The sequence below is a fragment of the Rhinopithecus roxellana genome, chromosome 15 (genome assembly GCF_007565055.1).
Source record: "Rhinopithecus roxellana isolate Shanxi Qingling chromosome 15, ASM756505v1, whole genome shotgun sequence".
Lineage (NCBI taxonomy): Eukaryota > Metazoa > Chordata > Mammalia > Primates > Cercopithecidae > Rhinopithecus > Rhinopithecus roxellana.
Window position 1 is genome coordinate 7,449,970 of NC_044563.1, and position 16,345 is coordinate 7,466,314.

Here is a 16,345-nt window from a genome sequence, read left to right on the forward strand (position 1 = left end):
AATTTAACGATTCTGAGATTTGTCTAGGTGCACAAAATTGGCCTCTGCTTTGATGAGTTAAAACTGGCTATCTTGCCAAACTATATTAAATGTGGAGAATAAAAACTTAAGCAATGATTAAAATATAGCTAGGTAAGTCTAGCCTGGGCACAGTGGCTCACGCCTTTAATCCCAGCACTTTGGGAGGCTGAGGTGGGTGGATCACCTGAGGTGAGGAGTTTGAGACCAGCCTGACCAATATGGTGAAACCCCATCTCTATTAAAAATACAAAAGTTAGCTGGGCATGATGGTGTGCACCTGTAGTCCCAGCTACTTGGGAGGCTGAGACAGGAGAATTGCTTGAACCCGGTAGGTGGAAATTGCAGTGAGCTGAGATTGCACCACTGCACTCCAGCCTGGGCAACAGAGCAAGACTCTGTCTCAAATATGTATATATGTCTAGTAGCAATTAAACCAGTTTAGACTATCTTGTCTTTAAACAATTCCTATTTGTGTTCAAACATTAACCCTACTGGGGATGGTCAAGTTGAAAGCTAAGTTATCCTCTTGGGGCTTTACTGAACCAAAGTAGGCAGGGAATTCTCCAGAAATGGTATGAGAAGGAGACAGAATTGAGAGTGAACCTACAATGAAAGCCCCACCGCCTTCTCTTTTGAAGCAGCAACAGGAAAGGACTAACAGAATCTAAATATGTGCTTCCCTTGGTGAAAGGTGGTTTATCCAAGATTTGACTCCACAGTTTCCAAGATAGTAAGAAGAGGATTCTACCTCAGGCTCTACTCAGCTCCAGGTAAGGATGTGATCATCAGCCTCTCTGGGCAGAAGACAAGGAAGGGTAAAGGGAAGATCGGGCTGATTAGGCTGCTATGTGGTCTAAACCCTGGGGAATGGACCAGTGAACCCTATGGACTTTGGGATTTCCTAACCCTGTGAGGGACTTCCTGGTGTGGAGTTACAAATGAATTGAAACATTCACAGTAGCTTAACCTCCTGGAGCTAATGAAGTGGCATTATATGCCAATGATACTAACAACAAGTAAGTCTTCAAAATAGACATTATGAGTGACATCAATAAATGGTGAACTAGGGGGTCTCAGGCCTCACTCCCCCCACAGAAAGGTCAGCTACCAATTATCCACAGACAAAAACGCTTTGGTAAAAACCCCAAAATATGGGACCCAGGTGGTCTAGCTGTGGAGTTTCTCCCTACATCCCCTGTTTCCCATGAGGTGGGAAAAGGGAACCAGGGAGGCAATATTCAGCCTCCCTAGCACATCCTGAGACATTTCCTAGGAAGTTCACTTCATAGTATTAATGATTATTGCTAACATTTATGAAGAACTTACTGGGAGCCAGATACACTTATTCTCACAACAATTTTTTCTGAGCTGTGTTCTACCGTTATATTTATAGATAAAGAAGTTGCAGCAGAAAGCTTCAACAAGGTGTCCAAGGTCATACCCTTGGTCAATCAGATCAGGAATTAGAACCTAGACTAGAGGCTGTACTCTTGACAACCAGGCAAGAGATCCAAGTAGAGGGCTTTGTGGTCTGGGAATGGTATAGTGTTTTTGAAATTTCAGTGCTGACTCAAAGAGGTATTTGTGCACCCATGTTCGTTCCTAGCAGCATTATTCAAAGTAGCCAAAAAGTGGAAATAGTTCAGTGTCCGTGAGCAGAAGAATGGGTAAACAAAAGGTAGCATATACATACAATGGAATATTATTCAGCCATTAAAATAATGCAGTGTTTTTTTGTTTGTTTGTTTTGTTTTGTTTTTTTAAAGGCAGGGTCTCACTTTGTCACCCAGGCTGGAGTGCAGTGGCTTGATCTCGACTCACTGCAACTCCATCTGCTGGGTTCAAGCAATTCTCCTGCCTCAGCCTTCCTAGAAGCTGGGATTACAGGGGCATCCCACCACACCCGGCTAATTTTTGTATTTTTAGTAGAGATGGGGTTTCACCATGTTGACCGGGCTGATCTTGAACTCCTGACCTCAGGTGATCCACCCGCCTCTGCCTCCCAAAATGCTGGGATTACAGGCATGAGCTACCATGCCCAGCCTCCAGGTACTTCTTCCTGGCAAACTTTGCAGCTCTGGAGATCTACTTTTTCACCATTGCCCCTTTGACTCTGGCCAACGTCCTGTCCATGGGGAGAAACTTCATCTCCCTGCCCGGCTGTGGAGCCCAGATGTTCTTCTTCATCTTTCTGGGAAGTGCTGACTGTATCCTACTGGCTGTCATGGCCTTTGACTGGTTTGTGGCCATCTGTCATCCTCTCCCTTACGGCCTCATCATGAGCTGGAGATTGTGTGTCCGGCTGGCCCTGGGGTCTCTGCTGCTGGGGTTCTTCTTAGCCATGCAGCTGACCATGCTTATCTTCCAACTCCCTTTATGCAGCAGCAAAGAAAATTCTACTGTGATGTCCTCCCTGTCATGAGACTGGCCTGTGCAGACACCTGGGTCCATAAGCCACTCTGTGTGTGGTCAGCATGACTGTTCTCACCGTCCCCTTCCTGCTCATCACTCTCTGCTATGTCTTCATCATGGCTGCCATGCTGAAGATCCACTCTGCAGAGGGGAGGCACAAGGCCTTCTCCACCTTTCCTCCTGCCTGACTGTGGTTCTCCTCCAGGATGGATGCACAGGCCTCATCTTCTTGTGTCCCAGCTCTAGCTACTATCCTGAGAGGGGCCAGGTAGTATCTATGGTTTACACCTTCATTACCCCTGTGCTTAAGCCCTTGATCTACAGCATGAGGAACAGAGAACTTAAGGATGCTTTGAAGAGAGCAATGACGAGGGTCCTGCTGCTCTAAACACATGCCACTCTTCAATACCGCTGGGCAGAGACACATGGCATACTGCCAGACAGATAAGGGACAACAGTTGATTGTGTTTTATACTGTTACTTCTTAGTTATATTTTTAAAAAATCATTTTCCATTTCCCAGCCTCAGGTTCTTCACCTCCAAAATAGAGATTAAAATAGCTGTGGGATCTAAATTCTGGGGTTACTTCTGAGGATAAATAGATATATATTCAGTGAAAATACCTTGTGACTGTTAAAGGGAGATATGGGTGGGGCGCAGTGGCTCACGCCTGTAATCCCAGCACTTTAGGAGGCCGAGGTGGGTGGATCACCTGAGGTCAGGAGTTCAAAACCAGCCTGGCCAACCTGGTGAAACCCCATTTCTACTAAAAATACAAAAATTAGCCTGGCGTGGTGGCGGGTGCCTGTAATCTCAGCTACTTGGGAGGATAAGGCAGGAGAATCACTTGAACCCAGGGGAGGCAGAGGTTGCAGTGAGCCAAGATTGCGCCACTGCACTCCAGCCTGGACAACAAGAGCGAGACTCCATCTAAAAAGAATAAATAAATAAAAAGGGAGATGTGGCAGAAAATGTGGTTATTGCCATCTTTACCATCATATAAAATCTGCCCTACCTTGGATTTATCTCCAGATGTTGTTCTCAGGTTCTCAGCAGGTCCAAACAGTGCACATGTGGGCAGGGGCTAAGCCAGGAATAGGATTCAAATGAAACTGAGACCACTGAGTTTGTGCCTTTTTTTTTTTAAATTAATAATCTTTCATCCTAATTTCTATTCCAGGGAAAGGTGATGGGGAAAATACTGGAGTTTGGGGGTTTGGGTAGCTTCTCTCTTTTTTTTTTTTTTGAGATAAGAGTCTTACTGTGTTGCCCAGGCTGGAGTGCAGTGGTGCAATCTTGGCTCACTGCAACCTCCGTCCCCCAGGTTCAAGCATTCTCCCACCTCAGCCTCCCAAGTAGCTGGGACTACAGGTGCCATACCACCACACCTGGCTAATTTTTGTATTTTTAGTAGAGATGGGGTTTCACCATGTTGGCCAGGCTGATCTCGAACTCCTGACCTCAGTTGATCTGCCCACCTTGACCTCCCAAAGTGCTGGGATTACAGGTGTGAGCCACTGCACCTGACCTCTTTTCTTACCTTTATGCCAGAGCTTATTGGTCTCCATATAAATCTCTGACTCTGTATCAGTCTGTCTCTGAAATGTTCTCCCTATGACTTTTTATTCCCCTCCCCTTTCTCTCTTCCTTTCTCCCCCTCCTCTTCCTCCTCCTCTCCACTTCTCCTCCTTCTCCTTCTCATTTCTCTTTCCTCCTCTTTGTCTCTCTTACACATATCTCATGCTCTCCTTTTCTGTCTATACCAGGCTACGTATGCATAATATGTAAAAACTGCTTGATTGTTTGAGCCTCTTTGGGTATGAGATGGCGTGTGATGGTTCAAATCTGGATTAAAGTAGAGCAAAGCTAATTAAGTGAAGATAAACACTGACTGGATAGTGGGAGTGGAAAGGACTCATTACCATGACTGAGCAGTCTGAGTAGAATGATGGTCATTTTTGTGACTGTCAGTTGTTGCCAGCAAATGGTTATCAGTGTATCCAGTGGCTTATCATGTTTTTTGTAGAGTTTGGGAAGCTCATTTATTCTTTTACCCATTGACTATTTAGTGATTTATTTATTCAACAAAACTCAAAAGACAGTAAACAACTCTTTATTTAACTCTATGTTAATATGTAGTACATATGTACTATGTTTCCACTTGTGATTGGATCAGGAAGCAGAAAAGTAAGAAGCAGCACCTGCCTTGAAGGAAGTTAAAGGTTTAGTAAGATTCAAGAACTCACACCACAGTCACACCAAGCTCCACGTGATATAAGACTATGAAATTTCAGAGAAAGGACAGTGAAGGGAATCAAGGTGAGTCTGATGGGGGAAGGTGGTATTTGAGCTGCACCCTGACGGGTTTCCAGCTCTCGAGCTGTGCAAAGAGGAGCAGGAAGGGCATTTCTGAAGGAGGAAACTGGAAGATGCAAGAACAGGAAATCATCTCCCTTGGTCTCTGTTTCCTTATCTGGAAAAGTATGAAAAGTGTGCTATAAGTTTTGTTTTTCCGAAAGAGTGTCACAAGCCCAAAAGACAAAAAAACATAATCCATATTCTATAGAATTGGAATTTTGCCCTCTTTAAAAGAAAATAACCAGAAGAATCTTTTTTGGTTTATTCGTAGATATTTGCTATCCTTCCTATCTTCTATGGCAATATTCTACTGGGCCAGTATTATCTGTAGGACTCTAGCTCCTTAGATAACAGAGGTTTCCATGAAATAAACGTTATATGGCCAAATAAGTGTGATGAATACTGTGCTGATCAAAGTAAAGTTAGTATTTTACCATAGGTTTACTTAGAGCCTGTAAGATGCAAATGTGCAGTCATGATTCTCTAAGCTGAGGGATGTAGTTTGCCATGTTTTCCGAACTCTTTTTTCCTTGGAGGATGTCTTGAAATGGGTTGTGTTGTTGAACTTATGTTGATAAATGCTGCATTAAAGTTGGAGAATGCTGAACTTATGTTGGAAAATGCTGACTCTGAATACCAATGGTTATTATTTTATCTGTGAATAAAAAATATTCCAGGCATTTCTCAGTTCCCCATGCTCTCTGAGAAAGCAGTGCAGTTAGAATTGGTTAGCAGACTTTTTAAAGTGATTGAATTAGGGAATTAACAATTCTCATATATATAACTCACTTATCTTCACAAAAATCCATGAGATGGGTACTATTATAGTTATTATTTATTATTATTAGTTTTTTGAGAGAGAGTATCGCTCTGTCACCCAGGCTATAGTGTAGTGGTGCAATCTTGGCTCACTGCAACCTCCTCTTCCCAGATTCAAGCAATTCTCATGCCTCGGCTGCCCGAGTAGCTGGGATTACAGGCATGAACCACCATGCTTGGCTAATTTTTGTATTTTTAGTAGAGACAGGGTTTCACCTGGACAGGTGGTCTTGAGCTCCTGGCCTCAAGTGATCCACCTGCCTCGGCCTCCCGAAGTGCTGGGATTACAGGTGTGAGCCACCACGCCCGGCATTATTATTATCTTTGCTTACGGATAAGGACATTGAGGCACAGGGGCATTAAATCAATTGCCGAAGGTCACACAACCATTAGTGATAGAACTGAGAATTGACCTGGGCAGTTTGGCTCCACAGCCTGGGCAGGCAACCATTGCCTTTTGCAGCGCGTCTATCAGCATGCTATATGAGCTTGGGGAAATCATCTTATTTCTCTGCACTTAATTTAATTTATAATAAAATGGGGATAGTAATATCTACCCTGACTCCCTCCCTGAGTGATCATGAGATATAAGAACAAAACAAAGTTATGAAAGTGCAGTAAAATTCACTATGGCTATTCAAACATTCAAACGAGGGAATACTCACATTAGATGGCTTATTGTTTAATTACAGGAGTTTAAAGCCACAATTATCCAATTGCCCTTTACCTGTGCTTCATTATGAATACCCTGTTACTCTTTTTGAAGGAATATATATACTTTTAATTTTTTTTTTTTTGAGACAGGTCTCCCTCTGTCACCCAGCCTGGAGTGCAGTGGCGTGATCATAGCTCGCTGCCTGCATCAAAATTCTGGGCTCAAGCAATCCTGCACCTCAGCCTGCGGAGTAGCTGGGGACTACATGTGCGCACCACTATACCTGGCTAATTATATTATTTTATTTTATTTATTTATTATTTATTTATTATTTTTTTGAGACGGAGTCTTGCTCTGTCGCCAGGCTGGAGTGCAGGGGCGCGATGTCACCTCATTGCAACCTCTGCCTCCCGGGTTCAAGCAATTCTCCTGCCTCAGCCTCCCAAGTAGCTGGGATTACAAGCACACACCACCACAAGCACACATCACCACACCCAGCTAATTTTTGTATTTTTAGTAGAGACAGGGTTTCACCATGTTGGCCAGGATGGTCTCGATCTCCTGACCTCATGATCCACCTGCCTCGGCCTCCGAAAGTGCTGGGATTACAGGTGTGAGCTGCGGTGCCCGGCCTACCTGGCTAATTAAAAAATTTTTCTTTTGTAGAGATGGGGGTCTCACTATTTTGACCAGGCTGGTCTTGACTCCTGGGCTCAAGTGATCCACCCTTCTTGGCCTCCCAAAGTGCAGGTGTGAGCCACTGGACCCAGCCAATTTTTGTTTGTTTGTTTGAGATAGAGTCTTGCCCTTTCACCCAGGCTGGAGTGAAGTGGTGGTCCCCTACCCTCCACTGGATTGAAGCAATTCTCCTGCCTCAGCCTCCCGAGTAGCTAGAATTACAGGCACCCGCCACCAGGCCTGGCTAATTTTTGTATTTTTACAAAAATTACAAAATTTACAAAAATTCCTCTGGGTTTTGCCATGTTGGCCAGGCTGGTCTTGAACTCCTGACCTCGGGTGATCCACCCGCCTCGGCCTTCCAAAGTGCTAGGACTACAGGCATGAGTCACTGTGCTCGGCTCAATTTGTGTATGTTATGTAGAAATGGGGTCTCACTATGTTGCTCAAGCTGACAACTTTTAACACAGTTGAAACTGTATCACTATGGAAGGTGCCACCTTGGGAATGTCTGGAAAAACTAAAAAAGTTAAAATGGCAAAAACTCCAAAAATTATTGGGTGTCCTATGGCATACTAGGCCTGATCTAAAGCACCTTTCTGGAATACCTGATTTTTAAATGATTTGTGCCTTATAAAATCTTGCAGCTATTTTCCAATTTGGTAAGTTGCAGAAAATTCATAGGAATGATGCTTGTCCATAGAGATGCAAATGAATTTTGCCTGGTAGAAGTGCAATTGCTCTCCCAAAACTCGGAGGCCAGTTCTGCATTATTTATTTATTTATTTTTATTAAAAATTTTTTTTCAAGACAGAATTTTGCTCTGTTGTCCAGGCTGGAGCACAGTGGCGCGATCTCAGTTCACTGCAACCTTCACTTCCCAGGTTCCAGAGATTCTTCTGCATCAGCCTCCCGAGTAGCTGGGATTTATAGGCACGAGCTATCACACCCGGCTAATTTTTTGTATTTTTAGTAGAGATGAGATTTTGCGATGTTGGCCAGACTGGTCTCGAACTCCTAACTTCAAGTCATCGGCCTGCCTCAGCCTCCCACAGTGCTGGGATTACAGGCGTGAGCCACCGCACCCGGCCAGTTGTGCATTTATTAACATGTTCGTTTCAGCATTCCTGATTGCCTATACATGTGTGTACTGTTTGTGTTTTCCTCTGGACAGGGCTAGCCCTTTACTGGTCTCCTCCTTTAATTCATTAAAGTCTTTGATGTGTGTACATTTTGTATTTGTAGGGGAGTCATGATTTTACTCTTTTCAAAACAAGTATCCTGTAACAGGAAACCTCTGAGCAGAGGCTGACAGGCCACCCTTGATTCCTGCTGTAGAAAGAAAAATTTCTTACTGCAGACCCCAATGGTCCTTTTCAGATTCCTAACGTGAAGGGTTATTCATATCTCAGCCTCTCTCAGAAGACTCTATTTTCCTGAAGCGCGGGGACCTACCTATCCCCACTAACAAAAATGTGTTAAGGGGCAGGGTGCAGTGGCGCACGCCTGTAATCCCAGCACTTCGAGAGGCCGAGGCGGGCGGATCGCTTGAATACAGGAGTTCCAGACCAGCCTGGGCAACATGGCGAAACCCCATCTCTACAAAAAAACACAAAAATTAGCCAGGTGTAGTGGCGCACGCCTGTAATCCCAGCACTTCGAGAGGCCGAGGCGGGCGGATCGCCTGAGTACAGGAGTTCCAGACCAGCCTGGGCAACATGGCGAAACCCCATCTCTACAAAAAAACACAAAAATTAGCCAGGTGTAGTGGTGCACGCCTGTAATCCCAGCTACTTGGGAGGCTGAGATGGGAGGATGGCTTGGGGCCAGGGGATCGAGACTGCAGAGAGCCGTAATCGCGCCACTGCACTCAACTTGGGCAACAGAACGAGACTCTGTCTAAAAAACAACAACTCCCTCTAAATTCCCCAAAAAGTGTTAGGGAAAGGAGGTTGGACAGTATTTCTGATCTACTCGCCTTTCCTAGTATGACCACCAGGGGGCGCGGAAGCCCTCCCGGTACTAAGGCGGGGCCACTCTGCCCAGCGATCACAGCCCGCAGAAGGAAGTGTGTGGGACGCGAGAAAGGACTAGGGCCCAGACCCGCGGGGCCGGCTCAAAGCCCGACCTCTGCCATACGCACCGTATCTTTATGGCAGCCGATGAGGTCAGCAGGGAGCACGCATTCAGATGGCATAAGAGGGCAAAGTACTGCTAGAATTACAAAGCTATTTACAGTCTTTTAACCTGAAAGCACAGAGCAGATTCTATTCTTCAGAATTAAATCTTGGGCTCGCCAGTCCCGTTTGTGGAGCTCCACTCTGATAAATGTGTCATTTGTTCCCAAGAAAACAAATTGGGTAGGGAGAAGAGGGAGAGGCGGGGAGAAGACGAGCTAAAGGGACGATCTACTTTTCGGCAGCAGAAGCCGCCTGGGAACTACCTGCACACCGCGCAGGCAGCGAGGAGGGGGAGCGCTCCAATGCAAAGCTCTGTATTTTAATGCCCCTCCTCGCTCACAGGCTTCACAGCAAACTACGAAGTGGGTATCATCTCTGATTTACAGACATGGGAACGGGGTCCTCTTGAGAAATGATGCTTTCCCAAACGTATGCAAATTGTGAGTGCCAAGTGTCTTCACTGGCACTAACAACATCGAGCTGCTTAGGTTTCTCGGAGCGGTCCCGATTTCCAACAAGCAAAAGATCCAAATTCTCGGACCACCCTGACCGTCCTGTATCTCCAGATCTCCAGGTCTTTCCTCTGGACACCTGCCCCATACCCCCACTTTCAGTGCCAGCAGCCCTGAGGCTGCGCGGGATCCCGCTACTTGGAATGCCTTCCCCCTGGCAGGATATTTTTAGAACACTCGACTGCCACCCAATGTAGCCCACATCACATTGTCTTATTTGTTTTCGGGAGCTTGTCCCCGCCTAGCAACGAGTCGGCTAAGCACTGGATCCTAGCGAGGAGCCCGGCACAGACAGCGAATGACCGCAGCGGGACAGTCGTTCTTGCTCTTCTTCGGCCCTGCGGCAGGATCTGCCGGTTCAGGGGCCTCTCCCCGGACTCCACGCGTGTCTGGAGGGCTCTCGGGTTAGGGAAGGGGTGTTTGGAGACGCTCCGGGCGGCCGGGCGGTGGCGGGACACGGGCCCTTTAAGAAGGAGCGCTGGGCGCGGCCAGGTAGGGGCGGGTCCCGGGCGGATTAGCGCTGCGCCGGCGCGGGCCCGGGAGCCGGATTTGGAGCGCGCGGCGCCGGTGGGGGCGGAGTGGGCGGCGCGGCGGAGCCTCCCGTGGCCTCCGACGCTCCTCCTAGATAGCGGCCACCGCCCGCCGTCTCGTGCGCCTCCAGCTCCTTCGCCCCGGCGGGTCCGGCCGCCGCTTCCGGCAGCTCACCTGGGACGCGCTCATCTGGGACGCGCTACCTGCCTCCGGGCGCCTGGGCTCCAGGATGAAGGACCGGTTGGAGCAGCTGAAGGCCGTGAGTTTCGCTGCAGGCGGGGGGCTGCCAGGAGGGGTGCTGCGCGGGAGAGGGGCTTCTCTTTGCTCCCCAAGTCGAGGCTGGAGGGGGCCAGAGCCCGAGGTTTGCCCTCCCCAATCCCCCACCGCTTCCCGCGCCGGTTCCGCACCCTCCCCTCCCCTCCCCTGCGGGGTCATGTGCCGGGTGATTCATCGCTAGGCAATGATTTTCCTTAACGCCTCTAACCCCCCCACCCCGCAAGCTGGACAGTGTCTGTCCAGAGCTGGTTCCCGAAGAGGGTACTTGGGGCCTGGGAGGGCTCACCGTGAGGTCAGGGGTCCCCTCACCACCTGCCCACTGGTGCCTGGCACTGTGCCCAGGACCAGCCTCCTTCTCCCTTTCCTGTTTCCCTCCTGAGGGGCTCCAGGCCTGGCTGCCCCTTCCTCCAGGGAGCAGCTCAGAGCTCCCTGGTGACCTCTGGAGCTGTGAGCCGGTCATGTGCTGGGATGCGTCAGCTCCTCTCCAACCGGTGGTCTGTAATTGTTATCCCCACGTGTCATTGTTCCCTCTCCGCCGCCGTATCTTTTGGAACAGCTGTGGTTAGGTCCAAGGATCTGAAGATAGACTGCCTGCAGCCTTGGCTGCGCAAAAGCTGTAAAGCCTTAGGCTACTTACTCTGAGTCTCTGTTTCCTTATCTGTCAAATGGGAGTGATCATACCCAAGGAATTTGTTGGGAGGATCTGATGATACAATGCAACTTGGTACAGAGAAGGGTTAACGTATGGGTTTTTAAGCCAGATACTCATTGACTCATTCAGTACATAATTATCGAGTGTATTCTATGGAGGAGGTCCAGTGCTAAGCCTTGAAGATTCAATGGCACAGGTTCTACCTTAATAGAATTAAAATCTCGCGCTTGATACTCAGCAGTTTATTTAGTCCATCTACTTTGGAGCGTGTTACAAGTATAGCAGCTTAGGCCTCAGTCTAGCCCCGCAGAATCAGAATCTAATTATTCATCCATTTCCCCAGGTGATTCACGGGCACATTACAGTTTGGGAAGCACTGGACTGGATTAGAACTGGGGTTGCCTCCTGGCTCCACTGCTTACTGGCAGTCCCTTAAACTCCCAGCCTAAGTTTTGTCATTTGTAAAATGGGTAGTTGTGAGGTAGAAAAGCAGCAGAACATGCATAAGAACACTTTTATGGTGCATGGCACGGGGGACTTAATACATGGTGAAATATGCTAATAACTGTGAGTGCTCTATGGAAAATGCAGATGTCAGGGACTGTTGGGATGATGTTACAAGAGTTTATCCTTTTCCTCCCTTGCTTGGATGAGACCTTCATGTCTGTTTCACCTGTCCTGGGTAGCAGGGCTGCAGAGGAGGCAGGGAGCTGGGGAAGTGAGAGAAGCAAAGGGACAGGTGCCTATTGTGGGAGTGGCCTCCCTGCCTCAGTCTTGTGCTTAGTCATCTGAGGCTCACAGCGTCCAGGTTACGGATGGGCCAGAGTTTATTGCCCCTGTTTTATAGATGGGGAAACTGGTACTCACGGGGTAGGAGGGATGCCCCAGGACACAGAACCAGGCAAGGCACCACCAGGAGAGGAACCCAGGCTCCTGACACTCTCCACGGTGCTCCTTCCCTTGAAGCTCGCTGGCTGGGGAGGCAGAAAGAAAAGAAGAGTACAATTTTGAAGATCTCTCTGTGTCGGCACATTCAGCAACCATAAAAAAGTACCAAACTGAACAGCAGACTCTTCTATTTGTTAGGAAATCCATTTCCAGAGGAAGATACTCCGTGGCCCCTTTCAGTAGCTCATTGTCAACGATGAGCAAAGAGTCTTAACTGAGCTTTCAGTTCCAAGAATACATTTAATTTGCTTGGGAACCCTGAGCAAGTCTCTTTGCTTCTCGGTGCCTCATGGTTACCCTCTGTAAAGTGGAATTAATGATAGGTTTCCTGCCCTTCCCTCTTGGGGATGTGGTGAAAGTGAGACTGGAGATGATGGTGTTATTATGGGAGGATTGTTCTGAAATCACAGGGTGGCTTCTGTAGCGTTTTGGAGCAGATGATGGCAGCGCGGGACAAAGGGACACAGGTGGCAGCTTCCAAGACTCTGATCACTGTGTTTCTTTGGGTCGCTTAACTTCTCTGCTTCTCAGTTTCTCCTTTGTACAGCAAGGAATTTAGTTGATCTCAGAAGTCCCTTCTGGTGTTATTATAGGTTTTTCTGTGAAGACTGTTAAGGTTGATGTGGATTTTGATGTCATTTCACCTCCTCTTATCCCCTCTCGCCAGCCAGACTCCCAGGGATCACCCTCACTGAAACAAGATATGCATCTTCTCCCTCTGATTTCCGTTATCAATTAGAAGCATTTGTCAACCTTCATGAAACAAATTGCACATTGAGCAGCCTATGCAATCTCTTTCTGTGATGTTCTTTCTAAGTCCTGGGGAGGGGAGGTGGTAACTGCCTCCCGATAGCTGGAGGGCTTTCGTGCCTGAGATTGGCTTTGCTCTGGGTAGATACAAGGAGAACATATGGGATTGATGGGTAGAAATGAGGAATCTGTAAGAAAGCATTTTTAGTCGACAGAGCTGCCCAAGGATGGAGTAGATGGTGTACCCTCCAGCATGGGAAGGAGGCAAGAAGCTTGTTGGGAGGTTGAATGTTGTAGGCATTTGAGCATCTCTTGGAGGGGAGGTGAACTAGGAGATATAAGGCCTTCACCAACCTTAAGAATGTGTGGTTTTATAAAATGCTTAATTGTCTGTGAGCCTGTCCTAAGGCTTTGAAGTCTACAGGGACTGAGGCCTCAGAGTTGCCCCTGTAAAGTGGATCATCACCCTTTTCCCATAGGATCATTGTGAGGGTAAAATGAGATAATCCATGGCAATCACCCACCACTGTTATTGTGAGTTCTTCTGTCTTGGCCTGCTGGTAGCAGTGTCCACACAGAAGGGCATCCCTTCCTGAGGCCATGGTCACAAGACCTGACTCACCTGGTCTCATCTTGTCTCATCTCTTGCACTGCTCTTCCTGGCGGGTTCCCTCAACAGCCTGCTTCTTCAGTGACAGAGGACAGGCTTGCCAGGAATGTGCAGTGCCTCTACCTAGCTTATCCCAGGACATGGTTTTTTCTGACTTCTCAGCAGCTGAACTTTGAATCTGCTGAGTCCAGACAGTCCCTGCTCTAGTGATCTTTTGCATGGCCCTGTTTTCATTCAGTCAACATTTGCTGAGTACTGAGTACCTACTGTGTGCCAGTCCTTGCACTAGATGCTGGAGTGTAGTGGTGATAAACTCATGTTCCTGGCCCTTAGAAAGTTCGTGGTCAAGTAGGAAGAAGCAGAAGAAATAGACATGAGGATATCATCCTTGTGATAGAAGCAACCACAGGCAGACCCTGTTGGCCAATCTGGAAGATGAGAGGATGGGCATGAGGCTTTGGGTGGGTTCCCAAGACGAAGTAATGGTTGAGCTCAGCTGCTTCTTCCAGCCCAATCTGACCTTTTCAGATACGTAAAGGTGGTTGGAGATATGTGAGGTACTTTACGTACCAGATACGTAAAGGTACCTTGTATCTAATCCTCTCAACCCTGCAATGCAGAGTGGGTTTTTCTATTAGTTTCATTCTACAAGTGAGTAAATTGAGGTTTAACAAGAAAGGCAAGGATCTTCGATTGTCTTAATCACTCTCCCATTGGCGTATAAACCATCAAGCACATAAAAAACTCAAGGGAGCATCCGCAGAGTTGCATGTGTATAGTACCTGCTGACCACCATGATCAGAGCTTTGTGACCTCTGTGTGCCTAGCATCCTGCTGGGCATCAGGTTTAGGCAGGATTGACAAAGTCCTAGTGTCAAAGGGTAAATGATCACATAGGGAAAACAAAGACATTTAGTACGTGACAAGACAACCAACAGTAATCAAAGGGAGATGATGGTCATGGAGAAGCCAGTGATGTATGGAATAGAGGCTGAAGCCTTTGGGCCCCCTTAGAGACTGATCTATAGAAGACTAGAAATGACGTGGATGGAATGGCCCTTCAAAGACCAGCACTAATAGGACACACTAATGAAATCAACCACCTGGGGCTCTAAAGGCCAGACTGACTGTTTACTCTCTGTCTTTCTGCTTCCTAAATGGCTGTTGTTGGCCTCCTTCCCCACTGGAAGCTCCAGGATCTTTGTGGAATCGTAGTTCCTTAGGATAACATTATAACCCCATCAGAAACATGGAGCTGTGTACTTCCCCTGTAAAGCTTAATTTGTTAAATATTTATGTGCCAGGTGCTTTGGATCATAACTGAACCTGAACATGCCAATCTGCACTTCACTGAGATTCTGTCCTTCTCTAGTCATAAAATTTCATAGAAGTCAGGATTCCTGCCTCCCCTCTTCTCTGTACTTGGCAGGATGCGTTCTCTGGAAGAGCTGTTTTTCTGTGAGCAGACGGGAAGCAGAGCGGAGAGTGATGGGGATTGAGTGGGGATTACAGCCCCATCAGGCAGAGGCCAGAAAATGCGTGGATGAGAGAAGGAGATTAATTTTATTTTTATTCCTGTGAGTGTGGGGGAAGTAGGGGGAATTTGCGGGAGCTAAGGGAGGGACACTTGTTCATGCTGTCCTCTGTCTCCTCCAAAGCTTCCTCCCTGCCTTTTGTCAAAATTTCTACCCATCTTCCAAAACTCATTCTTTATAGGTAGTAGTGTTCTCTAACTGCAACCTAGAATACTCTTCTCCATTTTTGCAGCTCTCATGGGGTACATGTTGCTTTGAAGCGGGTTGTGTTTTTTCTTTTGTTTTGTCTCTGTTTTTTTTTTGTTACCGTGGAGTGGGTTTGAAACCACTGTCCACTGCTTTTTATAAGTTGGACCCTTTATCTGCTAGGTTCTTTTGTCTTTAAGGTCAGTGTTTCTAGTACTTCTTCTCACCCTATCAATTACAATGACAATGATCATTTATTGAGCAGCTACTATTGGACAGACTTGTGCTACGTACCTTACATACCTTGTCTCTAATTCTCTCAACCCTGCAAGGCAAAGTGGGTTTTTGTATTTTTCTCATTTTACAAGCAAGGGCATTGGGATATTATTCTCACTTTACAAGTGAAGGAATTGAGGCTCAGATTTCACTGAGATCCCCATCTGGGAAGTGGTGGGCTCAAGAGTTGAACATGTGTGTCTTGCTTCTTCATATCACCTTACGCTGTATTTGATCGTCTCCCTAACTGCACTATATGCCCCTGATGCAACAGTAGTTCAGTTATCATAGTCCTCTGCAGCCCCAGTGCCTAGCACTCTGCATGGTAGGCATGTATTAAACATTTGTCTCTTAGTTGATCAACAACAGCTTGACCCTTAAACATCCTTTACTCATTATTATGACTTATTTTTCTTGCTCCATTCCCTGTGGGCTGGTGAACTTTTACTTACCTGAAGTGGAACATTTACTGAGGGAACCCATATGTTTGCTAATGAAGCCAGACCTTACAGGTCCATCCTTAAGGACGGAGTTCCAAGGCTCCTAAAACACCTAGCCCAAGATGAGATGGAAGGTTGCCCCTACGTAGAAAGACAATGAAGGCAAAGATGTGGCTACCATGGTGAAAACTTAGCTACTCCATTCTTCTCCTGGCAAAATCCTACCTATCTCCAAAGTCTCAGTTCCAGTGTCATCCAGCTTCCCAGGCTGACAGCATTGACCACACCTTTACTTGGACCCCACAAACTTTATTTTTGGTGCTATATACAAATAGCCAGATGGTATTGCAATTGCAGATACCATTGACTCTGTTAGTTCTTGTGCTCTGGGAGAGCACAGATCACGTGTGTCTCATTCTCTCTTGTACCTTCCCAGCCCAAAGCCTGTAAAGCTGTAAACCAAACTGTCCCGCCGATGAATGGGGATATTCTGTAAATGTATTTGC

At 47.0% G+C, this 16,345-nt stretch overlaps 2 protein-coding genes across 6 annotated transcripts in view; both read left to right on the plus strand.

The window, feature by feature from the left end:
* The first annotated feature begins 518 nt into the window (after positions 1 to 518).
* Positions 519 to 2,821, plus strand: LOC104679456 (olfactory receptor 10V1). The gene is given in 5 exon segments (XM_010385031.1): positions 519 to 568; positions 2,071 to 2,411; positions 2,414 to 2,470; positions 2,473 to 2,604; positions 2,607 to 2,821. Coding segments are annotated over 5 exon segments (795 nt in total).
* A 6,994-nt stretch (positions 2,822 to 9,815) lies between these two features.
* The window catches only part of STX3 (syntaxin 3), a 49,164-nt gene continuing 42,634 nt past the window's right edge, over positions 9,816 to 16,345 (plus strand). For all 5 annotated transcript variants that reach the window (XR_004053519.1, XM_010385003.2, XM_030917430.1 and 2 more), the window contains exon 1: positions 9,816 to 10,425. Coding sequence is in view for 4 of the 5 variants with exons in the window: in XM_010385003.2 (XP_010383305.2) it covers positions 10,396 to 10,425 (30 nt within the window). In the remaining variant the exon portion in view is untranslated. The remainder of the gene's footprint in view (positions 10,426 to 16,345) is intronic.